This window comes from Nycticebus coucang, chromosome 4 (genome assembly GCF_027406575.1).
Source record: "Nycticebus coucang isolate mNycCou1 chromosome 4, mNycCou1.pri, whole genome shotgun sequence".
Classification (NCBI taxonomy): Eukaryota; Metazoa; Chordata; class Mammalia; order Primates; family Lorisidae; genus Nycticebus; species Nycticebus coucang.
The window spans coordinates 108,293,325-108,319,805 of record NC_069783.1 but is presented as its reverse complement, the minus strand read 5'-3'; the positions used below and the strand labels follow the sequence as shown (position 1 = coordinate 108,319,805).

The 26,481-nt window shown below is 44.3% G+C and overlaps 1 protein-coding gene across 1 annotated transcript in view; it reads left to right on the top strand.

The window, feature by feature from the left end:
* The window catches only part of TMEM132C (transmembrane protein 132C), a 350,061-nt gene that overhangs the window by 205,938 nt on the left and 117,642 nt on the right, over nt 1–26,481 (top strand). The window contains exon 3 of the mRNA XM_053589952.1: nt 19,796–19,942. Within this exon, the coding sequence (XP_053445927.1) occupies nt 19,796–19,942 (147 nt within the window). The remainder of the gene's footprint in view (nt 1–19,795; nt 19,943–26,481) is intronic.

Below are 26,481 nucleotides of genomic sequence, written 5' to 3'. Positions count from 1 at the left end.
ACTTTCAAGTAACTTGCAAAGGCACACACAGGGCTTGATTTCACCCATCACCCTCGCCTCTTCCGTAGTCTCCAAACCACAGATGTCATCTCAGGAGCCACTTCCTGAGAGCTCCTAGCCCTTGCTCAATAGTCCACATACGACCTCTGTGTGCTATCAGTGCCTGTGTCAGAGACCACAGACGTCCAATAGTCTCCTCTTTCTTCCTTTGACAATACAGAGCTTTTGAATTTAGCAGGGTGCAAAATAAAAGCTAAAGTTCCCTTTTTATGGTTATGAGCAAAGGGATATGTGCCTTTTTCTTAGGTCATAACATGAAAAAAATACAGATTTGTGAATCCCTTGTTCTTCCACTGGCTGGCAATGGCAGGTACTAAAGCAACCACTCTGAAGTCAGAGATAGAAGATATGTGTACCATGGAATTTCTCAGCTTTAGCACTGTTGATGTTTTAGAGCAAGACAATGCTTTGTTGGTGGGAGAGGTCCTGTGTATCATAAAATACTAAGCAATATCTCTGACTTAGACCCATTAGATGCCAGTAGCATATCCCCCAATTGTGAAAATCGAAAATGTCTCCAGACATTGCCAAATATCCCCTGAAAGATAAAATCTCTCCCATAGGTATAAAATTGGAGCTCACTCCTACTATCCTCAAAGTGACCATCTCTATTCTAAGAGAGAAATGAATACATGTTTTTAAAGCAAGTGTCTTTGACTATCTTTGTTACAGTAGACTTCTGTACCCTTACTAATATACCCATAAAGTCTTAATAATTTTCAACAGATTATATAGGGCTAACTAGATGTTCCATGTTAGAGATAAATTTATCATAGGTTTGGTTAGACAACTAATAGTGTCTGCCCCACCAGATCCCTGCTGTGAATTGGCTGGGTTTGCTTTGTTCATTGGAATTCTGTACCCTGTCTGGGAAGGCAGGCATTATAAACGATGGCCTAACCATAGAATCTGACACTCGGATGTTTTTTCTTCTACAGTATTTAAAAATGATAACATTTTATGTAAAAGTCTACATTGAGGGCTTCTTGTCCAAATATATGTGCTTAAATTCTGTGCCGCATGGCCAGTGAGGTGAAGGTAAGTACAGAAATATCCACAATTCCCTAAGAACTTAGTTTGATAGCACTTAGTTTGACCTCAAACTAAATGCATGAGGTCTTCTCTCAGTAATTCCCTGCTCAGAACTGAACTCTGCATTGCCTATACTGTGGAGACTGTATTTCCAAGATCCAAATTTGGGACTCAGTGATTTAACATGTGGCCAGACAGCAAGGGAAAAACAACTAACTCTACACTACGTCCAGCATGAGCTGTTGTGCGTTCCCTGTGGCTGTTTCAGACTTACCCTTTTAACCTCTTGTCACCACAATTACCAATGCACACAGTGAGTTGGAGACTGCCACGGCACACTCAGGTTTTACCCTCAGAGGTCTGCAGGTAATCAAGGATGCGTGCAGCTCTATTTCCATAAGTGCACTTGGTGTCTAAATCTGCTCATGGCCAACCCAGGCCCAAACACAGCTTCCTCCAGGGAGGCTTTCCAGATTGCTATTATAGCTCCCCAACGGAGAGAGCCTGCCTCTTCCTTCTTTGAAACCCCTACATTTTCTATGACAGCCTCTTACTGATATTCCTTGATTGTGTTATTATATTTTCACTTTCTGTTGGGGCTCAGATTCAGAGGGGTAACAGGATTTATGTCCAGTCCCCAGCCAACCTGCATCACTGGCTGACCAATGCTTTGTGTGTTACCACGTTCACAAGGTGTTACTTATTTCTAATTTTTTAGGCAAAGGGAGCAGTCAGAACAGTTCCTGGAGTTTTAGAAGTTCCCCTCTGTGTAAGAAGTGTTGACTGAGGTTTGATTTGTTTCACGTCTACCCACAGTGATTACTGAGCCCGGCAATAAGCTACGAATATTCTGGCAGAATTCAGGAATATTCTGTTATCATTTTTGCCACTGATACTGGAGGTGCCATTAATACTAATTAAGATCCTCTTGGTTACAAATATCACAATCCTAACTCAAACTGGTCAAGAAAAAAATAAAAGGAAATTGCAAGCAATTTTGGAACTCTTTCCAGAAGGGCTACCACAGCTGTCATCATATGAGGTCTTACAATTAAGTTCACAAACTCATCCCAGAAAAAGTGCTTTGGAGGGTGGACTAGGTTCTGGTATTGGTGCATAGTTCCCCAAGGAAACTACTCAAAGATGACTACAGCAATGAGGTATGTAGCACTTTTTTCTAGGACAAATTGCGAACTTCATTGTCTGACCTCGTGTAACATTATGGCATTGGCAGTGCACTTCCAGAATATTAGCAGTAGCATGAACAATCTCTCCAGGACACAAGTGCTGCCAGTTGAGGTGAGTGACGCCCAGTGCTGTCCCTTACACACACATGGCTTTCTATAGCTTTTCTCCTGCCAGCGTTACCCCTGCGTAGTTCATGTGCAGGCTGTCACTTGTGGCCTAGAATGTTACCTTTTCTTTTGTTGTTCACTTGTTTTCAACCAATATAATTCTAACTCTGGAAAGCAAACTCCAGGGTAGAAGTCATCAAAAAGAAAGCTACATGTCGTAATTTGTGAATTGGTAGGGAAAACCACACTACTCATTAAAATTCTGCAGTAAGAAACTTATGGCAAGGTCTCGGGTTGAAATGACCTTCCAAAGCAGGCCTTAGGGTGGGTGGGGTTTTTTGCTCTCATTTCCTTTTTTTTTTCCCTCCTTACAGAAAGGTCACATTTAAGAACCACAGGCTTCTCTGCAGGTGGTGTGTCAGTTCTCTATAAATATATGGGCTTAGGTTGTAAATACCAACTGTCCACTTACCCAGCCACGAACTACTACTTCACATAACTCCTGATAGACACCTTTTTCTTTCTCCCTGCTCTGCCCAGAGTGCTCTGTGAGTATGGAAATGCCTTCTTTGGGGAGGGGATGTAAGACTATCCTTCCCTGATCAACATCCATGGTACCGATTATGGGAGCTTGATGCACAAGTAGCCCCCAGGGTATCTGGTGAAGTGGACACTTCAGGGGGAGGACTCAGTGCCCAGTAAGCACCCTGCCCTCTTCACTACTGGTAATAGAAGCCAATGCTGTTTAGACTGTGGGTGGAGGCACCCCAAGGTCAGGAAGACCAGACTTCCTACTGGCTCTGGGAATGAACTATGATTGGTCTATTCCAGTCTCTTATGCCAGCTGGATGTTTTCCATCCCCACACTGGCCACAGTGACTTTTTATCCACCTCCCCCTGCCCATCTCTCTTTCTCTATTTACTCTGCTTTGAATAGTGGTTAAAACATACACACACACATATACATATAATCCCAAGAGCCACTGTAGCTATCCTACAATAATGAAAGAAAATCTCAGAAAATCACAGAGACATCAACCCAGCACTTGCCAGCCCATGCATCTTGTTCTTTGAGATAATTTATGTTCTTCTTTCTTGAGCACTGCTTGAGCTGACTTTCTGCGCCCAAAGCATTAATAACCAACATCAAGTGCTAGAATGTGTTCTCTGTCAGTGACACCCAAGTGGGTAAGCTAAACTTGGCATATGTTCTTCCTAGAAGTGTATCATTATTGCTGTACAAGAATTAGGAACACAGACTCTGGGCCCAGTGTCCTTAGCACTGTCTAGCTGTGAGTGGCATAACACCCCCATGCCTCAGGTTCCTACAGAGGTGCTTACATATGAGCAGCTCAGTAGTTAGCCCCAGGCAAACCTATGATGCTCTGGAAGAAGTACCTGGACCCTTGCCCAGCCTGACATGCACATAAAGCATCCCCAGCATCAGAAAGACCTGTGTATGTCTTCATGCCTGAGAAGCACAGGGATATGGCCTCTGCCCTGTGACAGCTCCCAACCCCAGACAGCAGGTGATTGCACCAACATGCACAAGCACAGAAAAGAGACACTCAGGGGGACCCTGGGTCTTATCTCTGTGTTCCAGATACCAAGTTTCGTGTCAGTCATAGAGCAATTGCTCTGTAAATAAATATTTATTAAAATTAGTCACTTTCCAAGTCTAGGAATTACTGCAGTGTACAAAGGAGGCAAAGTGCTTTGTCTTGGTCCTTTAGGGCTGCTTGACAAAGTGGCTTAGAAAACATGGAAATTAATTTCTCACCATTCTTAGGGTCTAGAAAGTCTGAGATCAAGGCATCAGATTTAATGTCTGGCGAGGGTCCAATGTTAGAAAGAGTTCCCTTGAGCACAGATTTTTTTTTTTTTTTTTTAAGACAGGGTTTGGCTCTGTTGACCAGGCTAGAGTGCAGTGGCATCATCATAACTTACTGCAACCTCAAACTCAAACTCCTGACCTCAAGGCCTTAGCCTTCCAAGCAGCTAGGACTACATGTGTGCATCACCACATCTGGCTCATTTTTTTTCTATTTTTAGTAGAGATGGAGTCTCACTGTTGCTCAGACTTGTCTCACAGCCCTGAGCTCAAGTGATCCTCCCACCTTAGCCTCCCAGGGTGTTAGGATTATAGGTATAAGCCACCATTTCTGGCCCCTTGGGCCTCTTTTATAAGGGCACTAATCCCATCCAGGAGGGCTCCACCCTCATGACCTTATCACCTCCTAATACCATCACCTCTGAGGTTAAAATTTAAGCAGCTGAATTTGGGGATGATACAGACATTCAGACCACAGCATCTTTGCTTCAATGAAGTTTATATTTTCATAGAAGAGACATGTTGTCAAAACTAATTAACCATATATGTCCAATGGTGGTAAAGGATGTGCAGAAAAATTAAGTGGAATGAAGGAATAAAAGATAAGTTCAGTCCAACTTTGTGCGGTACTTCTTAAGGTGAGCTGTGAGTGAATCTAGAGGCAGTGTGGACACTAACCAGGAGACATCTGAGGGGAGGGCATTCAGGAGGAGGGGACAGTGAGAACAGAGCTCAGAGGCAGGCATGACAGGACTCTGTATTGGCTTGGTTCAAGTGAGGATTGCAAAGTGAGATCAGGGAGGCAGGTAGGAGGGAGCACATGGCAAACAGACCATGTAGGGCTTTGAAGGAATGAATGGGGTTAGGAAGGACCCAGAAAGTAGCAGAAATGGGATTTGAACCCAGGCACGTTGACCCTAATGTGTAGGGTCCTAATTCCCACCCCATAGCACCTAGAAAACAGTAGTAGCTCCTTTCAGCCATGTGCCCTGTTGGAATTTCTCTCAGTTACTTTTCAGAGAACATTCTTACAAGGCTAAGGCTGGGAAGCTTGTGCAAGAGCAGGGAAGCAACAGTGCTTAGTGGCTGTGTCCTGAATTGCACCAAGCATGATTGGAACAAAGGAAAGAAGAATTTCCCAGGCACTGTTGGGTCAAGAAAGTGGTGGGAGTGTGGCACCACACCCCACTCGGGAGCTATTATCTCATTCTTAGCCAGTTTTCTTCAAAGGAGTTTTCACCAACTGCTGGGAAGACCAGTGCTGAGAGCCTAGGGCTTGGTCAGGGCCACTTAGCAGGGCAGCCGCATCAAATATTAATGGGCCAGTCCCCCTGCCAGATTCTTCCGAGACAGCCAGAGAGTATCTCTAGGAAGCCACAGATACCTGTAAGAAGTTACTTATGGAGCCATTGCCCTTTCAGGGTTTTATGATTAATGCATTCTTTTGCACTAGTGACTCTTGACCAAAGGGGAGTCTGTTTGCCTATCGAGTTAGTAATAGAGAACAACTGTGTGTGTGTTACTGCCCAATGACTTTTCTTACCATAGAGGGAAAAGTATAACAATACTTTTAAGCCAACAGGGCTGCTCTAACTGGGGTCAGGCTGCACGGATTATCCACCCACCCTGCTGCTTACTCCTTATTTGATCTTGAGCAAGCCTTTTGGGCATTCTGTGTCTCTATTTCTTTTCTTTTCAAGTTTAAAACAGAATTATAGAAATGGACTCTACTCAGTAGAGTTGTTAGGAAGTTGCTTTGCAATCCATGGAAAACACTTAGAAGAGAGTGTGGCTGATATGAGAAACACAGATAATTAATGTTCACTGCTCTTGTTATTACTGAACAGTCTCGCAAACACCACAGAGCTCTGGCTTCATGGCTATTTCTCCACCACCATGAGAAGCTAGTGAGCTAGGCCAGCAGCAGAGATTCGGTTTTGTTTTCGGTTGGCCAGCATCCAGACACAGTCAGGGAGTCTCACCTTGCAAAGTCTGTGACCTTACTTCTTGTGGTCTGTGCAATGAAACTCTCTGGTACCATGGTATGAGCCACCCTCCTGATGGTTTATTCTCCCATAATTAAATTAGCATTGTGCCAGGATTCACTCTGAAATAGATAGCGTGAGATCATAAAACGCTTTTTACTATCTGCTTATGTAGAATCACAGCGTGGTAATCTCGGAGCAGCAGATGCAGGGAAGGTGTTTGGGGGAGCGAGGCTAAGTTATTCTGGTGATGAGACCGTGCTGCTGTTTGCTTGCCAGACTCACACAGCTGGGCCCTGTGTGCTTTGCCTTAGAGCAGAATGTCTCAGCCTCAGCACCGCTGATTGACATTTGGGGCCCAGTGATTACCTGGAATGGTGGGGCACCATCCTGTGTATTGCAGGAAGTTTAGCGCCATCCCAGCCTCTACCCACTAAATGCCCGTATCACCCTACTTAATCATGATGACAAAAGTGTCTCCAGACATTGTCAGATGCCTCCTGGAGAGCAAATCACCCCCGGTGATTGGGCGCCGCTGCCCTAGAGCCCAGCTCCAAGTGGTGGTGTAGTGGAAGCGGGATGAGACTGGGACGTCTCCCTGATCCATATGCAGGCCAGCCTGCACAGATGTCCAGCTCAAGAAAAGTTGCTTTCAACAGCTGGGACTCTATAGGGATTTTAGGTTCAAGGCTGAAGATTCACTTTGCATTTTGACCCTTTCCAGAACCATGTATCTTCTCCCGGCCATCACAAACTGGTGCCCAACCCACACTTCTGCCAGGTGCACACCGTCTCCTCTTGCCCCGTGTAGGGCTCTGTTCATCCCAGAAGGAGTCAGTGTTGAAATATTTCCATATACGTTGGCCTAGTCTGAATTCAGCATTTGGAACAGTAAGAGATACAGACCACCACCCAGAAGTATTCTCACCTAATGATAAAATGTGGACCTGACTCTGTTTCTATATCTAAAGAGCAGTTCAAGGAAATACAGAGGATAAAAGAACAAATTAAAGGACAATTCAAGGGTACAACCAACCGATCCAGAATGTGGATATTCTTTTTTTTTTTTTTCTATCACCCTCAGTAGAGTGCTGTGGCATCACAGCTCACAGCAACCTCCAACTCCTGGGCTTAGACGACTCTCTTGCCTCAGCCTCCCAAGCAGCTGGGACTACAGGCACCCGCCACAATGCCCGGCTATTTTTTTGTTGCAGTTTGGCTGGGGCTGGGTTTGAACCTGCCACTCTCCGTATAAGGGGCCGGTGCCCTACTCACTGAGCCACAGGCGATGCCCCAGAATGTGCATATTCTATAAGATGAATGATTCAGTATCTAAAATAAAAAAGGAGACAGAGAAGAGAGATGTAAGAATATAACCAAATGCTACTTGTGAACCTTGTTTGCATGTTTGGATTCTAGTGGAATCTAATCAGTTACGTGTTTAGAGGACAATGTCTTTGATCAGAGAAATTTTTTATTAGAAACTTATTAATTTTATTTGGTATGATAATGACAAAATGATTATGTTTTTTTAAAAATTCTCTCCTCCTGCCCTTCAATCTGATAGAAGCAAAGGGATCCCTTGGCGGTTCTATTTTTATTTATTTATTTATTTTTTATTGTTAAATCATAGCTGTGTACATTAGTGCAATCAAGGGGTACAATGTGCTGGGTTCTATTTTTAGAGGTCAGCTTCCTAGCCCACAGAGCGGAACAAAAAGAGGTGTCGGTGGATTTAGCAAATGGAGAAAATTCTGCACACAAAGATAATGTATCCAGACTAACGGTGATTTGATGAGAGCAGCACGGTCTTTGCCAGGCAGGATGCTGGGAACATTTTTCCTTATCAGTCACACTCTGCAACACTGATCCAGTGAGCTGTTCCCCAGTGTTGTGCTGGTAAATGCTCAACAGCTGGCTCTCAGAGGGAAAAGGCACTGATTGCCGTGCTCAGCGATTTCTGCTCTTAAACACTCCCCATGGCCAGTTTCAGGCTGCCACTGTGATGTCACTGAATAGAGTTGAGAAGAGGCAGCCTGTGCACTCCATCATGTAGTATTTCCTCCCTACATAAATAACCAGGCAATCACAGATAATAGCAACGGTAATGAAATAATTAGGAAGTGATGAATTTTGAGTATTTATTACCTTTGTTTCTAATATAGATTATTCAATTTGTACACTGACATGATTTGTACTTGAACAATTGCTGGGTTTAACAGCTACCTTGCAAAATTCCTGGAAATGGAACAGCCACCACAACAGTGGTTTATGCAGCCTGAAGTTTCAAAGAAAGAAGAGGATGGTAGGGGCGGGAGGTGCAATTGGGAGTCCTTAAGAGCAAAGCTATGAAAACAAAACATTGGTGTTTGTTTTCTGAACAGAACATTCTGTGTGCTGAAGTTTGCACTAGAAGGAGTGGCTTCTTGCTGAGGACTAAAAGAACAGGGGAAAAGAGAGAGAGAAAGAGAGAGAAGAAGGGAGGGAAAGAGGAAGGGGGAAAAGGGGAGGGAGAGAGGCAGGGAGGAAGGAAGGAAAAAGAAGGAGGAAAGGAGGGGAGGAGGGGCTGGAAGTGGCCACAGTGCTTAGGAAATCCTTCTGCTCTCTGCTCCATCCTGCACTTCAGACATGACATGAGCTGCTGATAAGGAAGTTTTCATCCACACCCAGATCAAAGCAAATTCCAGGCAGCAAACGGTATTGCCCCAAAGGGTCAGCGTTTGCTGTTCCCCTGGGGTACTGCTCGCAGCCTTTTTCACAGCCAACTTGAAAAGGGCGAGGAGCATTTTCTACTGCTGAGCAGGCTGTGGCCTCCCATCTTGGCCAGTTAGGGAGCAGGGAGCCCTGTGGGCAGGGAAAAGAGCTGGGATCCTGTGGCTGCACATGCGTACCCATGTGTATGGTACATGCACACATGCAGGCGCACACACAGGGCTTCTTTTAGGAAATGGCAGTGGTAACCATGGGAGCCTCTTTTTTTTTTTTTTATTAAATCATAACTGTATACAATGATATGATTATGGGGCATCATACACTCACTTCATAAACCATTTGACACATTTTTATCACAGTGGTTAGCATAGCCTTTCCGGCGTTATCTCAGTTACTGTGCCAAAACATTTACATTCTACATTTACCAAGTTTCGCAAATACCCCTATAATATGCACCACAGGTGTGATCCCACCGATTCCCCTCCCTCTACTCACCCCCCCCTTTCCCACTTCCCCCTATTGTTAAGTTGTAGCTGGGTTATAGCTTTCATGTGAGAGTCCCAAATTAGTTTCATAGTAGGGCTGTGTACATTGGGTATTTTTTCTTCCATTCTTGGGATACTTTACTAAGAAGAATATGTTCCAGCTCCATCCATGTAAACATGAAAGAGGTAAAGTCTCCATCTTTCTTTAAGGGAGCCTCTTTTGCAGCCAGAACCAGTCTGTTTCTCCTCAGCTTCCAGGACCACCAGAGCCTACCCTGACAGGTAGTTTAGGAAAGATCAAAGAGGTTTGGCACCCATGGGCAGGAGACTGGGGTCTAGCCTGGAAACAAATGCTGTCCTCAATCCTGGGATGCTCAGCGTACCCATCTCAGAAGGTCACTGGTGGATAGGATGACTGTGTTCACAGGGCTCCTGGTGGCAAACAGGGAGGTGAAAAGCAGTGCACGCTATTAAGAACAGAACACAGGGACAAGCATCTTCAATACTTCTCAATACTTTTACTTCTCAGGACCCTGTTGTTTACTGTCCCTCTCGTGTTTTCATGTAGATACAAAGCTGCCTTTATTAAAAGACAGTCTGCATAGTTTAAATTATATGCATATCAGTGCTTGCCAGAGACTGTATGCATCCCAGTAGAAAGAGATGTTCTTTTATGAGAACACAGATTTTTTTTATTTGTGCTGTCTTATATTTATATATTTAGAAAAAGAAAAGTTTTTTTAAAAAAATTATTATATAGAATGTCATTATAGTTGCTTTTTAAAATAACTTTTCTTGAGTCCAAAAAAAGGGGGGTAGCTAAATTAAAGGAAAAAATGAAATAAGTGATACTGCAGTGGGTGTGGATAAGCCAACAGTTTGTAAGTGGCACTCGAGTGACTGAGCCTGGGAAAACCTGAGTGGGTCCTGGGTGCCAGGGTGACCTGCAGTGAGTCCCTCACTGCCCACCATGCGGGGGGCGACCACACTGACTGACATCAGAAGAGCATCAATGACTTCTTAGTTAATGGAGGGACCCTGATCCTGGACAAATGGCAGTTTCTCTTTTAAGTGTTTTGAAACACTCGGAACCTGCGTCCCCGGCTTTATAAAGCCACTGTCAGGTCAGTGAGTCGATGCGGGTATAAACTGATGTGTCTCATTGTAGAGGAAGGGCGAGCGTGGGCGCACTGTGCCTTCACGTACGGTGTGCGCCCCTTGCAGAGGGCCGGCCGCTCCTCCCACCAGCTGCACCAGCTGCACCAGCTGCTGTGCACAGGCAGCAGGAGGCCTTCCCGCTGCAGCGCCTGCAGCCATGCTGGTGAAAGCACCAGGCTGCCAGGCTAAATGCAGCCAGACTTGATATCTACATGTTTGGAGCTATAGTGATTTTGCTTCACTGCAGCTCCCCTGTGTCTGGCCGGCCAGGAGAGGCTGTTTTAGTTTGTTGTAATGTTAGCAGCTCTGCCCACTTTCTAGGCCTGCCGTAACAAAGCATGGTGGACTGGGCCGCGTAAACAACAGAAAGTTCGTCTCTCGCACTTCTGGAGACTGGGAGTCCAAGGTCAAGGTGTTGGCAGGGCTGCTTCCTTCCTTGGGCTGAGGGGCAGCCATATGCCCCAGGCCTCTGTCCTCTCTCCCACCGGCAGTCATCATGTTCACGCTCCACAGTGACTTCTCCGTGTTCCCTTTTTTGGGAAGGCACCATTCCTATTTGATTAGGGCCCACCCTGATAACTTCATTTTAAAACGCAATTACCAAACCAGGCACGGTGGCTCACACCTGTAATCCCAGCACTCTGGGAGGCCGAGGTGGGTGGATTGCTTGAGCTCACAGGTTCGAGACCATCCTGAGCCAAAGCAGACCCCATCTCTAAAAATAGCCAGGCATCATGGCTGGCACCTATAGTCCCACCTACTTAGGTGGTTGAGGCAAGAGAATTGCTTGAGCCCAAGAGTTTGAGGTTGCTGTGAGCTGTGACACCACAGCAGTCTACCGAGGATGACAAAGTGAGACTCTGTCTCAAAAAAAAAAAGCTCAATTACCTTATAAGGACCCCATCCCCTTATAAAACCACATTACAAGGTGATTTGGGTGTTAAGGTTTCAACATATGAATTAGAAGGGGGATGTTCAGCCCTTAATATAGTGACTTATCATTTATTATTTTGGGGGTTTTTTTTGTTTGTTTTTTTTTTGTGGTTTTTGGCCGGGGCTGGGTTTGAACCCGCCACCTCTGGCATATGGGACTGGCACCCTACTCCTTGAGCCACAGGCACCGCCTTTTATCATTTATTCTTTTTAACATACTCTGAGGATCAAAGTGAGCTCCTGAGCAGACAGCCCTCTGGGGGCCAGAGACCAGGTGGCACCTACCCTTCCAACCGCCACTCACCACCCCCATACACTGACACACCTGCTGGCCTGAGAAGCTTCTAGAGAGAGCATTTCCCAGGGAGATTATAGCTGACCATGAGATAGATGGCTTGCAGAATGGAAATTAGGCTTCCCGTGTTCAAAATTTGTACTGAACATTGATTTTCCTTAAGGAACACTTAATCATCCCTGTGTTATACCCGAGCCAAGCACATTTTGAAAAGAGGAGATATTTTTTGTTGTTGGTTTGTTTTTAACTGCTGAAAACCTGAAAACCCAAATACGAGCGTCAGCGATGAAGGATGCAGTGAGCCCCCTGGGCACCTCATCGGAACCGGTAGGAGCTCCGGGTCAGGCCGCACCTGAATCCTGTGTCCATGCATGGCAGGATCTAGGCAGGTGCCGGGAAGAGTCAGTGCCTTATACATGCTGATGTGGCAAAGGAAAAATGAATGTATCGCTGTTATTTAGGACTCTGTGAACCTGAGATCACCCCCCTGGATTACCAGCAGCAGCAGCCCCATAGATTAGAAACCCCCCCACCCCCTGAAGTAAGGTGGCCCTGCATGTGGCAGATGGGGAGGGAGGAAGCACAACCCGTGGACCCTCCTGCACAAGGCCAGGAGGAGTTTCTGCCCCTCTGCCTGAGCCATCTCCCCCTCCCTGCAGCCACAGCACCACTGAGAGGGCAGCTTCTCACGGTGCCACTGGCCAGCTTGCCTGGCCTCTCTCCTTGAGGCCAGGAATGTGCAAGCTTAACCCTTCCATCCCACTGATGTTTTTTTGTTTGGTTGGTTTCTAGTTTTTGTTTGTTTGATGTTTTTTTTTTAGTGCTGACTCTGGTTGCAAAACTTCTGCTTTGAGGACCCAAATTTCTGCAATGGCCAGTTTTCTGAAGTAACTAAGAAAATCATTGCTTTCATTAAAGACAATGCCTAAGTAACAAAATCAGCCTTTCATTAAAGACAATGCCTAAGTAACAAAATCAGCCTTTTAAACCCTGTGCCTCAGTGGTTCATCCTCCCACTCCACACAGGGATGAAGCCAAACAGAGCACCAGTGAGCATCCCTCCATCTGAGCAACTTTTTTTTTTTTTTATTAAATCATAGCTATGTACATTAATGCAATTATGGGGTACAAAGCGCTGGTTTTGTATACAATTTGAAATACTTGAAACTGGTTAACAAAGCCTTCACCACATTTTCTTAGTTATTGTAGAATATAAAGATATTTAGCAGATTTAACATGTACCCTTATAAAATGCACCATAGGTGTGGTCCCACCAATTACCCTCCCTCCACCCATCCTTCCCCCTCCCCTCCTCTCTCCTTCCCCTCTACCCTTCATCTTGGGCTGTAGTTGGGTTATAGCTTTCATATGGAAGTGTGGGTATTTATAAACTGGGTAGGGCTGACTACATTGGATACTTCTTCTTCCATTCTTGAGATACTTTACTAAGAAGAATATGTTCCAGCTCTATCCATATAAACATGAAAGAGGTAAAGTCTCCATCTTTTTAAGGCTGCATAATATTCCATGGTGTACATATACCACAATTTATTAATCTATTCATGGATTGATGGGCACTTGGGCTTCTTCCATGACTTAGCAATTATGAATTGGTCTGCAATAAACATTCTGGTGCAACTATCTTTGTTATAAAGTGATTTTTGGTCTTTTGGATATATACCTAGTAGAGGAATTGAAGGTTCGAATGGCAGGGCTTGAGGAGGACCCCGTGGGCAATTGAAGCAACACCAAAAATAGATTACTGGACTCTGATCACACTTAAAACTTCTGCACAGCCAAGAACACAGTAAGTAAAGCAAGCAGACAGCCCTCAGAATGGGAGAAAATATTTGCAGGTTATGTCTCCAACAAAGGTTTAATAACCAGAATCCACAGAGAACTCAAACATGTTAGCAAGAAAAGAACAAGTGATCCCATCTCAGGGTGGGCAAGGGACTTGAAGAGAAACTTCTCTGAAGAAGACAGGTGCACGGCCTACAGACACATGAAAAACTGCTCATCATCCTTAATCATCAGAGAAATGCAAATCAAAACCACTTTGAGATATCATCTAACTCCAGTAAGTTTAGCCCACATCACAAAATCCCAAAACCATAGATATTGGCGTGGATGTGGAGAAAAGGGAATACTTCTGCACTGCTGGTGGGAATGCAAACTAATACATTCCTTTTAGAAAGATATCTGAACAACTCTTGAGTGGAAAGGACAGTTTGTAGCTTCAGTGAAATATGGAATCTTCAGCAAAATCCACATGCAGCAAAAGTCAATTTCAAGCCAAGTCACCATGCACAAGGCATTTATTTTCCCTCAGTAGAGACAGGTGTCCAGGCTGTGAAGACTGGCTGGGGTGTTCCCTTTGCGTGCTACAACAATGGGGGCTTTTGCATGCTAATGCATCTTTAATCTTTGTCCCACAAGCACACCCTGTTCTCCTAGTGTTCAGGGTAGCAAATGGGTTAAGTGTGTTTAGCAAATTATTTCCATGTAAGACTTGGAAGAAGTTTCTAAAGAGAAGGCACCTGCCATGGCTGATTACTTTTGCTGATGCTAATTTGGATACCCTAATTTGGCAGGTGATGGAGGTGGTTTAACACCTCCTCCCAACCCCTTGGTTCCCTCCCAGTGACCATTTGGTCATCACATTTCTCAGCTGTGTCTAACCTTTTCACTAACTATTCACAAGGATTTATCTCCTTCGGCAGGGTAGGGGTATGTGGGTGTGATTTGTTAAGCTGTTACTTTTTTGTGTGTGTGTGTGTGTGTTGAGACAGGGTCCCACCCTATACCCCTGAGCAGAGTGCAGTGGGCGTGGTAGCCCCACTTAGACTCGGGCTGCGGGCACCCCGCTGCCTCAGCCTCCGGAAGCCGCTGGGATTACAGGTGCTCGCCGCTCGGCTGGGTTTTTCCATTTTTTTCATGAGTCAGGGTCTCACTGTGGCTTTTCCTGTGTGTGTACAATAATGCATTTATGGGGGTACAATGTGCTGGTTTTAGATACAATTTGAAATACTTACAACAAACTGGTTAACATAGCCATCACCACACTTTCTTAATTATCATGTTAAGACATTTGAGAAGTCAAATAGTTCTGAAGAAATGTTTGACAAAAACCACACATGACATTCTTTAAGAGGCAAAACTATAATGACAGAGAACAAATCAGTGTTTGTCAGGGGTTGGGGTGTGACTTCTAGTGGTAAGGGAGGGAGCTCTAGTGGTAATAGAACAATTTCACATGGTGACTACTGTGATGGTTATTCTTATCTGCACATGTGATATAATTTCATAAAACTGCACACAAAAAAGTTCATGTAAAAATAAACTCTAAATAAGACTTGTACTTATCAATGGAAAATATCCCAAACTTTAAAATAATTTAAAGAGGATTATTCTGAGCTGAATATGAGTGAACATGACTTAGAAAGCCAAGCCTCAGAAGCCTTGAGCAAGTGGTCTCACCATGGTCGGGTTACAGTTTGGTTCCATACCTTTCAGAGACATGGGAATTACATGTAAAGTCATAAATCAATACATGGATGGTGTACATTGGTTTGGCACAAAAAGGCAGGACATCTCAAAGTGAGGAATTAAGAGGTTAGAGCTGTTTAAAGATTCTTTGAATTGTAATTGGTCAAAGAAATGAAGCTTTGTCTATGCACTTCTTTTTTTTTTAATTAATTTTTTTTTTATTGTTGGGGATTCATTGAGGGTACAATAAGCCAGGTTACAAAGGACTTCTAATGTTTTAATTAAAGATAAGGAATCCCGTTAACCAGAGACAAGCCACCAAACATGTACAGGACCTATACTCAGACTCGAGAGATCTGTGAAGTAAATTGAGGACCCGCAGTTGTGCTTCAGGCTTTGTCTTATGAAGCCTTAGGCCTATTAACAAGTTACAAAGGGCATCTCTGCCCTCCTTTCTCATGGCTGGCAACTCAGCCTTAGGGTATTTTGGGTGTTCCCTTGGCCAAAAACAGGGTTCGTTCATTGGGCTAGGAGACTTAAGATTTTATTTTACATACTTGAGTTAATAGCATTATTCAATATCAATTTCCTGACTTTGGCAATGAGCCATGCTTATGTATGATACTATCATTTGAGAGAAGCTTGAGAAACAAGGGAGAGACACAGGAAGTCTGTATCTTTTTCTCAACTTCTTGTTAGTCTCAAATCATTGCACTATTTCCAAATACAAAGTTGTTTTAAAATACTACTGCAGTATTCTGCTTCCTTTTGCTCTCTTTCTTTATGCAGAGAAGCAAAATCCCCCCTTATCTGGTTTTTACATCCATTATCTCTAAGGGACACATTGATGTTGATACTTCTTAATTTTTTTTAGTTTCAGGCAATCTCTATAAATTCCCTACTGTGGAGAGTCAGGATATCTCTCTCTTTTTTCCCTCACTAAGTGCCCTCCTTTTTATTTTTCCACCCTTCCAGGATGGTAATATTTTGTCTAGATTCATATTTGATGTCTAAAATGTAAGTACATATGTTAATTGTAGTAAAACCAAATATTAATTTATGATTTTTTTTCTTTTCTGCCCGAGAAAAAAACTTAGTATCTTCAGAATTAAAACTGATTTGGTTTTATTCTTTGTCTGGATTTCCTGTGTATTGAACTCATATTTATTTTCAGATTCTTCACTAGTTTTCTCAATCTCCTCATAAAACATCCATTCATATCACGTTTATCAGAAAAATTCCGTTTCCGGGAGACAACTTTGCCAGGATCCTCTGCTTGCCCCGTGCTCTGTTATTATCCTGAGGCTTCTGTTTGCATCAACCTGCAGTTCCTTTCATCTGGATTACATTTTGGACTTCTGTTCTCCTCATCTCATGTCTTCTTTATAAGTTTCCTTCCCACTTTGATGGAACACATCCTCAAATAGTATCTATAAGGGGTATAAAGGGCAAATGTTTTTAGAACTCACATGTGTGAAAACATTGAATTCATAATTACAATGGATATAGTATTCTAGGTTGGAAATCATTTCCCCTTAGAATATTCAGGATATTTTTTATTGTCTTCAAGTTTCCCAAACGGCAGTTAGTTGTAAATTCTGAATCCATTCTGATGTTTGTTTGTTTTTTTCTCTCTCTGGAGGACTATAGAAATCACTTCAGTGTACCCAATGTTCTGAAATTATTATTGGTTTGGTATGAGTTTATTCTCATTTGTTATACAGACCATGTAGCAGGCTCTTCTAATCTGAAAACGTTATTTTTTCATTTAGGGAAATTTTCTTGAATTGCTTCATTCATGATTCCATGTATCTCTTTTCTCTGTTTTTTTTTTTTTTCTATTATTTACCTGTCGAACTGAAAAGTTATCCTCTCTGAGTTTACCTTTTTCCCCATCTTCTATTTGATTCTTGTCTATTCTTCCTAGATTTCCTCAAGTTTATCCACCATTCCATTGACATTCCATTTCTGCTATAATATTTTTAGTTTTCAAGGACTTATTTTTCTCCCTCCTGGGTGTTCATTTTTTAAATATAGCATTCTACTTTGGCTTCATGGTTACAATATCTTCTCTTATCATTCTGTGAATGTGAATGATTGTCTGATTTATTAAAATGTCCTTTTTTCTACATCGGCTCTATTTCCTATAGGTTGCTTCCTCCCCCTCCCCATTTGCCTGTTTTGGTCTTTTTGAGTGGACAAAACACAAACTGTGTCTCTTTTGCTCTCACCATACAACAATCATAACAGAAGACTTCTGTGATCCAATATGTGGGGATTTTTACCCACCAACAAGCAAGCAATCAATTCTGCAACAGATACCAGCTGAGTGTCCTCAATTTAAATTCCCAAACTATCAACCTGGAGGTAGTGTCAGATCACACAAACTGAGGGCTTAGTTCCACAGAATGCCCCCTACATCAGGTGCCAATTACAAGCCTCAGGTTGTTTTTACCTGTGCTTCTGACCTACGGGCTATCAGTTGGGGCTCCCACAACCCCCTCCTTGGGTTTGATTAATTTACTAGAGAGGACCATAGACTCACAGAACTCAAGGAAACACTCATGTTTCCTGACTTATAGAGAATATTACAAAGATTATTGATGGAGAGCTGCATCGAGCAAGGTGTATAATTGGGGGTGGGGGTGAAGCTCTTGTATACTCACGCTGTGTGCCACCCTCCAGGGACCTCCATGTGCTCAGCTGTCTAGAATTTCCCTGAACCCTGTCTGTCTGGGGTTTGATGGAGGCTTCATTATGTAGGCATGATTGATTAAACCATTGCCCATTCTCAATCAGTTTCACCTCAAGCCTCTGTCCTTTTCCATGGTTGGATGGGGCCAAAAGTCCCAACCCTCTAATCCTACCTTGGGCTTTCTGGGGACCAGCTCTGATCCAAAGCTTCCTAGGAGCTGCCCAGCAGAAGTCAATTCACTAGCATTCAAAAGGCATCACTATTAAGAGTTGCATGCCAGAAAACAGGGATGAAGACCAAATATATATTTCACAACATCACAGTCTTTATGTCATGTAGACACTTTTCTCAGTGTCCAAAAATTCTTTTTTTTTTTTTTATTGTTGGGGATTCATTGAGGGTACAATAAACCAGGTTATACTGATTGCAATTGTTAGGTAAAGTCCCTCTTGCAATCATATCTTGCCCCCATAAAGTGTGACACACACCAAGGCCCAAATTCTTGTATGTCTGCTCATATAAAGCAAGGGGAACTAAAAGGCCATTGGAAACTCTGAGCCCACGAACAGGATTTGCTGGCCACAAGATTCACTGCAAGGGGATCTGGCTGAAGGTTGGGAGTGGCCTCAATGCAGCACCTTCTGGTTTTTGCTCTTAGGATGGTAGAATTCTCTAGAAATCTGTGTTTCTCCTGGAGGGTGAGGTTCCAGCTGGACAAGCTTGGGAATCTCAAGGTCCAGCACACAGGGTGTTACGTGGTCCTCTGTGTTCAGTATGGTGCCCCAATTCGCAACTCTTCCTGGTTCCACAGTATAAACTATGTTGGTTCCCAGCTTTTCCCACAGGCTGCTGAAGACTCCCTCTTGTCATTCTGCTAGCTCATGTCACCCACTGTGTACCCACTTTCCCATCAAGCCTTTATGCCTTTAGAATGCCCTTCACGCTCTTGTGAGTGGATTTGGGAAGACAGTGTAAGCAGATGTTTGTACTCAGGCTGCCATTTTTCTCATCAATTTATTGATGAGAAGACTGAAGTTGAGAAAGACTGAGTGGTCCTTGACTTAATTCACCTTTGCTAAGTGTGTGCCAGACAAGTCACACTGAGTAGATTGAGGACATCCCTGGAGTAATATACATTAGCTAGTGTTTATTAAGTGTATGTCACATACCTGATACTGTTCTGATCTTTATATCTATTATAACAGCTCTACAATGGAGGCTGCTATTATCATCACAGTGGAGGGAAGTGGGGCACAGAGACAGTATAATTTGCCCAAAGCCACAGGGCTAAGAAATTGGTAAAACTAGAGTATAAATCTAGAGCAGGGTTTTTCTCCATTAGCACTAGTGACACTTTGGACCAGGTAATCCTGGCTGGTGGGGGCTGTCCTGTGTGTTGTAGGCTGTGTAGCCACATCCTCTCCCGACTAGGTGACAGTGACGGTGTTCTGCCCCCAATTATGACAATGTCTCCAGACATTGCCAAATGTCCCCTGCAGGGTACAGATGCCCTGATGGAGAATGGCTCACCTAAACAGGCTGAGTGTGTGGCCTCAGCCACTGTTTTATATGCCTGCTTGGTTGGGGACCACCAGGGCCCCTTCTACCTCTTCTACTCCCCCTGTGAATCGGGCAGCAAATTCTACGGCAAATCCCAGTCCTATCAGCCTGCTGTTGGCTTTACCACTCTTTGTCCATTGCCAGATATGAAAAAGTACAAAGCACAAAAGAAACTAGTAAAGGTATCTTGAAGGAGCTTGGGGGTGTCACGAAAGGCCAAGTCTTTAACCCTGTGGCTCTCTCTCACCCATCTTCATCTCCACAGAGCCAAGGTGAAGAAGGGAGTGAACATCCTGGGTGCTCAGACCAGCGAGCCTCGGCAGTGGGGCGTCCAGCAGGATCTGGGCAGCGGCGGGAAGCACGTCACCGCCACAGTGGCCTGCCAGCGCCTGGGGCCCAGCGCACGCAACAGGTAAGCAGCTCTGTTGGCACCTGTGGTTCAGGCTGTCACTGCCTAAGAGGCTTGACTCGACTCAGATTAATAGCTGCTTAATGGAGCCATTAACCCCCCCCCCCATCCCGGAAATCTGGAGGAACCTGCAGCAGAGGCAGTGCCACCGGGCAGAGCGGTGCGCTCACTCTGAAATCCTGTGGTTCCAGGCTTTGTAGCACTGTGACGTCACCTCTGCTTCTGAGACTGTGCATTCTCTGCACCTGAATTTATTGACTGGGGGGCCTTGTCCTTGTAGATTAACAGAAGAAGCTTTGCTATAAAGTGATCATTTTTACAAAAAGGGTTAGATTTAGTCCTCATTGAGAAGGTATTTGAAGAAAGGAAGTGACAGTTGGGGCAATGATGGATTAGGGTAGGATTAGAACCTCTCTGTGAAAGTCCCTATTGATATCATGGTTGATTATTTGAAATGAGTGTTTTCTGGTTAGAAAAGCAAAACATATTCATTTTAGAATATTTGGAAAACACAGTTACATGAGGGGGGGAAACTTAGATCATCTACCAACATCCCTACTCCCCAAGGAAAACCCACCGGGGACGTGTCAGCTCATTTCCTTTGAGGATCTTCTATACGTGTGCCACTGAGATGTAGTAAATGTATAGTAGATGTATTTATTTTACAAATGTGGTATCATCACTTGCCTACAGATTTCTTGGACACCTTTATTTTCCCTTATATGGGAAACATTTTCTTTTGACATTAAATACTTCTCAAAAACATCTTAACAACCTTATAGTATTCCATCAGATAGATTTAGCACAATATAAATAACCGTACCTATATATTTGAACACTTAGGTTGTTCCCAAGCTTTATTCTTACAGATAAGGCAACAGTAAACCACCTCCCACATAAATGTTTGTCCACTTCTTTTTTTCCTTAAGATGGCTTATTAGAATACAAAAGCAAGACTATTTTTCTGGACTCTTGAAATATTCTGTCAATGTCTGCTCTGTTTAGAAACACCCTGCTCTTTTGTCCAGAGAAGCCCTTCCTCCATTCTTCTTTTAACATGTAACTACAAAAAAAAAAAAAGAAAAAGAAATTGAATGTCCTAAACCACTTACTGACTCAACACCGAGCCTCCCCCTCATTACCCCAAGAAAAATTTGTAGTGTACCTGCTGGGTGAGGTTGGGGATGAGGGTTGGGTGTTTAAGTCTTTGAACTTGGTGAAAAAATGGCTATGAAAGTAAGAGTGTTTGTGAGTCCCTTGTTATAAGTAGGAGATCAGAGGTTAAATTAAATCTCCTGAATCAAATGCCTATACAGTCTAATTAACCCATAAGATTAACATTGATTATGCTAATAAAAGTTAATTAACAGACAGTGAATTTATGTATGCAGGCACTTCTTCAGTCAAAACCTGAATGAGAATCAGAGTGAGGGAGACTAGCCTCACGGTCTCAAGTTCTGTCTCAGGGGCAACCCCGTTGTTCTGAGGCTTCTGGGATCCCTGCTTTGATTCTGGACATGTTTGGTGTCTCAGAAGTAAACATCATGCATTCCTTAGCCAACCATTTCAAAAGTTTTGGCAGAGGGTGGACAGGAGGAAAAATTTAAACCTGCAGAAATAGAAAGGAGGCACTGAAAATGGCTAGATGGGTGACATCAGGAGCACTTGAATGGGGGAAGGGGAGGGATGTGGCTTGGGTGGAGCTAACATAAGAAGGAGACACAGGGGGACGCCAGGAAGACCGCCCAAGGCCATGCCACGTGGGGACCTGAGCGGCAGGCCCCCCATTTCAACTGGAATGTCCTGGGTGACCATTACTTTTTCCCCTCTTCAGATTGATTTGCCTTTTTTATTTAACGTAAGTCAGAGTTGACTAAACGGGAAACTTCATGCTGCTGTCTATACCAGTGAATGTCCTTAGATACACCAGCAGGTGATGGATCTGTGTTGTTTAAGCAGAAGAGAAATTTATCCGAAGGGTACTGCTGAGTAGGCTGCAGGATCAGCCTGGAAAATGGGCAGTACCAGAATTCCGGGCAGCTGGCCCATGCCTGAGAACATCCCTCAGCATGCTCCACTCAGCCCACAACTCACTTAAGAGTTTTCTTTAAATCAACTATAAAGTGCTTTGTTATTAAAAAAAAAAATCACCTTCCCTTTTAGTAATAATATGCTTGAAATGATACATTGAAGATGTGTTTATTATTTTCTAATGTACATTATGGTAAGTACAAAACGTTAAGTGTTGTTTTAAATGATCATCCAGCTACCCTCTAAAGATCCTCCCAGGGGTCTTTGGGAAATGCTACTTCAAAGCAAACGAAGGGTGAAGAAAATGTTTTATAATGTGGGAAACCCCTGCGTTGGTTATGTGTTCCCTAAGTCTGGAATTGCCTGTGTCTTCGTGGGAGTTTCCTATTGTGGCTGTAACAAGTTACCACAAATGTAGCAGCCTAAGACAATGCGTGCTTATTATCATCTTACAGTTATGGATGTCAGAAGTCAAAATGGGTTTTCCCAGGATAAAATCAAGATGTCAGCAGGGATATGTGCCTTCCAGAGGTGTAGAGGAAAACCTGTTTCCTGGTTTTCTGGGGGCTGCCTGCATTTGGGGCCCGTGGGTCCCTCACCCATCCCCAGAGCCAGCCGTAACCAGTGAAGTCTTTTGCATGCTGCATCTCTATGAATTCTGTTTCCATCATCACTTCTCCTTCTCTTGACTTTTCCACCTCCCACTTCCACTCCCTTTCTAAGAACCCTGTGGTCATGCTGGGCCCATCTGAATAATCCAGGATCATTTTCTCATCTCAAAATTCTTACCTTAATCACATCTGCAAAGTCTCTGCCTTGTAAGGGGATGTGTTCACAGGTTCTGGGGATTATGATGTAGACAAATTTGCCAACCAGTCTTCTTTTAACATGACACCTGTAACCTCCGAGTCACTGAAGTGCTGGCTTTGGATATCTTGCAGTACCAAGCTCAGGTTATGCAGTGCACCTGCTGTGGTTCCCAGGGCAGTGCGTGGCGTTCCCTCCCACACAAGCTTTCTGTGCCGCCGAGGAGGTTTGATGTCAAGATCCTTACATCTCTAGCACTGCTGTAGGAAATGGGGTCTCCCGGCGGCTGGGTCCAGCAGAAACAGCCAGCTGTGGTTGGGGAGCGTGTGAGGCATATTCTTGCTTCAAGGACAGGGCTGGCTCAGTCAATCATCTGAGTACTTTGCTGGCACTGAGCTCCACCAATGCCATGATCTATGTCTGCCTGCATGAGCCTTTTCTCAACAGGACTCTGAGAGCCATTACTGGGAGGGGCTGGGAGAGCATGGCATGGGGAGGGGTCTGCTCCTTACCTCTGGCTCTGGGAATGCCCCCCCCACCATGAGCATTTGCAATTAGCTGAGTCTCCGATTTGAAGGGCAGAACCTACAGCTGTATTTTCAGATGTCAGCCACCTCCTTATGTCCTGGCTTATAAACCAGGGCATCCAAGGTGACAGACGGAGCCAAAAAGGAGTGATAATTGTCTGCTCATGGAGGGGCAGCCACTCCAGGGGTATCTGCCTGTGAAACGCTCATCTTCCCCAGGCAAGCCCAGAATGGTGGTTCCAAAGGGGCTTTTCCACTCCTTGCCATCTCCATCTGCATCAGTTTCCTAAAAGGCACAAACACAGTCTCCAAGTCTAACTAAAAATAGTATTGTTTTGTACAAACACAGCTTAGAATCATGTCCCCTGGCTCTTACCCCCACAACTAAGTCACCCCTGTTAGCCCCTAACATAGGAACCTTCTATATCAGGAGATGAGGGTAGCAGATTTGGTGGCTGAGATCTGAGACCAGCAGACAGGTAGTGGTTAAATAGTCTGCTGTTGGTGGCTTTGAGAGCTCTGGAAATCATTCTAGTCCATCGGTCTTACAAACCAGGACCATGAGTTATCACAAGGAGCCCCACGAAACCCTGAATTGGTTGAAAATGTATGGTGTGTTTGATCTCATATGGGACACACAGACTCTGCGACCAGCTGCAGTCCTTATTTCCCCCATCACCTTGCTTCTGGCCTCCTCCCTCGTGAATGATCTACTTGTTTTGTGAGGATGTGTTAGTTAGAAAACCTCGTGTATCAATCAGCTATATAAGGACTGAGCCTTATATAATCACACCTCCAAAGACCCTTTGTCATATAAGGTAACATATTCACAGGTCCCAGAGATTAGGATGTGGACCAATTTGCCTCAGTAATGCCATTTCAAAACACACTCAGATCTCAGTGGTTTACACCTTCACTTAACCCTCCACATTTGTGGGTTCTCCTATTCATGGGTTCATCCAATCTCAAATAGAATATGTTTAATAAAAAAGAGCTTTGTGTATGCACTAAACATGTAAAGACTTTTTCTTGTCAGTATTGTCTATATGTAATGTAGTATAACAAGTACTCAATAGCACTTACATTGTATTTGGTATTATTCATAATCTGGGGATGATTTATATACAGAAGGATGTGCATAGCTTATATATAAACACTACACTGTTTTACATCAGGGACTTGTGCATCCGAGGATTTGGATGCATCTCCTGTGGATATTGGGACACAGCTGTGTAAGCATTGCCCTCATGTTCCCAGGGCTGTCGGTCCACAGCCATTTGGTCCACCTAGGGGGATACTCAGGCAGAAGACTCTGCCTGGGTGTGTGTGAGTTCGCTGGGCTTAGCTCCAAGGTTGGAGTTGAGCACACGCCTGTCCTTGTGTGTTTGATGAGGGCTGAAGGGGCAGAGCCCTTCTGGGCTTCTGGGTACCCAGTCACCTCAGACTGCAGCCTGTGCCAGGTCCATTGACATCTCGTGGGTCAAAGTAAGTCACATGGCCAAGGCCAACGTGAGCAGGTGAGGAAGTAACTGTCCATCCATAGTGGGCTGGTAACCAGAAGGGATATTTCCCACACAGTAAAGCAGTCATCACACCTGAGGAAATCTAAGTACTGCTCTGCTCAGAAAGTGTTCCTTATTGCTTCAAAGTTCTTGCAGTTTCTGTCAGGAGTTGGGCATCCAACCTTTTTTTTTTTCTTTTTTTCCTGCTGTACATTGGAAAAAGAAGAGTCGTCTTGGGCCTCACATTAAAAACACAAATGTTAATGACAGCTAATGAGTAAGAAACAGATCTATGCATCATTTCTGAGCTATCCAGCACCACAGAAAAGCAAAACAGGCCTCAAATAATCTGCATGTGGCCCACGGGGCTCTGGTTGGACACCTCTGGCAGACGTTTCGTTTCCTGGGTTCATTTATTCAACAAATACTTATCAAGTGCCCAGTACTTGCCCATTTCCATGCCAGCCTGGGAGTCTTATCAGGGAACTCGAGGAAGAGATATTCAAAAACTGTCCCCATATGACTCAGCGCCTGACATGTGATGAACTATATGTGATTGGTGTATGATGAACAGTGGCGGGTGAGCAGACAAGGAAAGAATCATTACAGTTCAGACAAGTAGTGTTCCCTCCGTGTGCAGCGTGCCTCCAGGTGCTTTGTGTATATATGCACCTAATCCTCCCGGAAGGCTTGGAGGCGGACACGATGATCTCAGTTTCCCACGTGCGGAAATATTTCAAGCCCACTCAGTCAGAGGTGGAAGTAGAAATCAGACCGAGAAGAGCTGCCTCAGAGAACAAACTGTCATTTATGCTTCTTCCTGTCACCACAGGAAAGACACCCAAGGACACACCCAGTGTGGTGGACGCGGCTCCACCCGGGTGCCCTTTCAAATTCTTTTTACTGCTCTGGTCACTGCTGTGGGCACGAGTCACAGAGGCCCATCACAATACGTGGCAGAGCAGGTGTCTTAAATAACAGACTCACAGTCCAAATGCTGGGAAGTCCAAGGTCAAGGTGCCGTGGAGGTCAGTTTCTGGTGAGCCTTCTCTTGCTGGTTTCAGGATGGTCCTGCTGCATCCTCCCTGGCCCCTTTCCTCTGTGTGTGGATGAAGATACTGTCTGGTGTCTCTTCCTCTTCCCAGTCCTGTGGGATTAGAGCCCCACCCTTATGAGCTCATTTAGTCTTAATTACATCCCTAAAGGCCCTGTCTCCAAACAGTCACATGTGGGGTTTTGGTATTAAAATGCATAAGGACACCATTCAGTGCACAGCCTGGAATTTGTTCTAATACTCTGCATGTGCTGGGGGTCCTGGGTTCCTTTTACCAATGCTTGCAGAGTGCTGGAAGAGCCTGAAAGTTTCCATTTTCCAGTGACAGATGCATGTGGTAAGAAGCCCTGTCCCATGTGCCTCACTGCAGACCACTCTGAATTGCAGCAGACACAGCTCGAAGCTGAGCATCCTCCAGGATCATGCCTAGGGTTTGGAAGTCATACCTTCCCTTGGCTTCTTCCCCCAGTGTTCATCGTCTCCCTCTCTCCCTTACCCAGTTCTCCTTTGGGTGGAAGACAGAGGAAACCACATTCTTTATCAATCACTTGCAAATGAATCCCTATCTTAGGATTTGCTTCTAAGGAACCCAACCTGAGACTCTCAGCAACACAGGAGCCT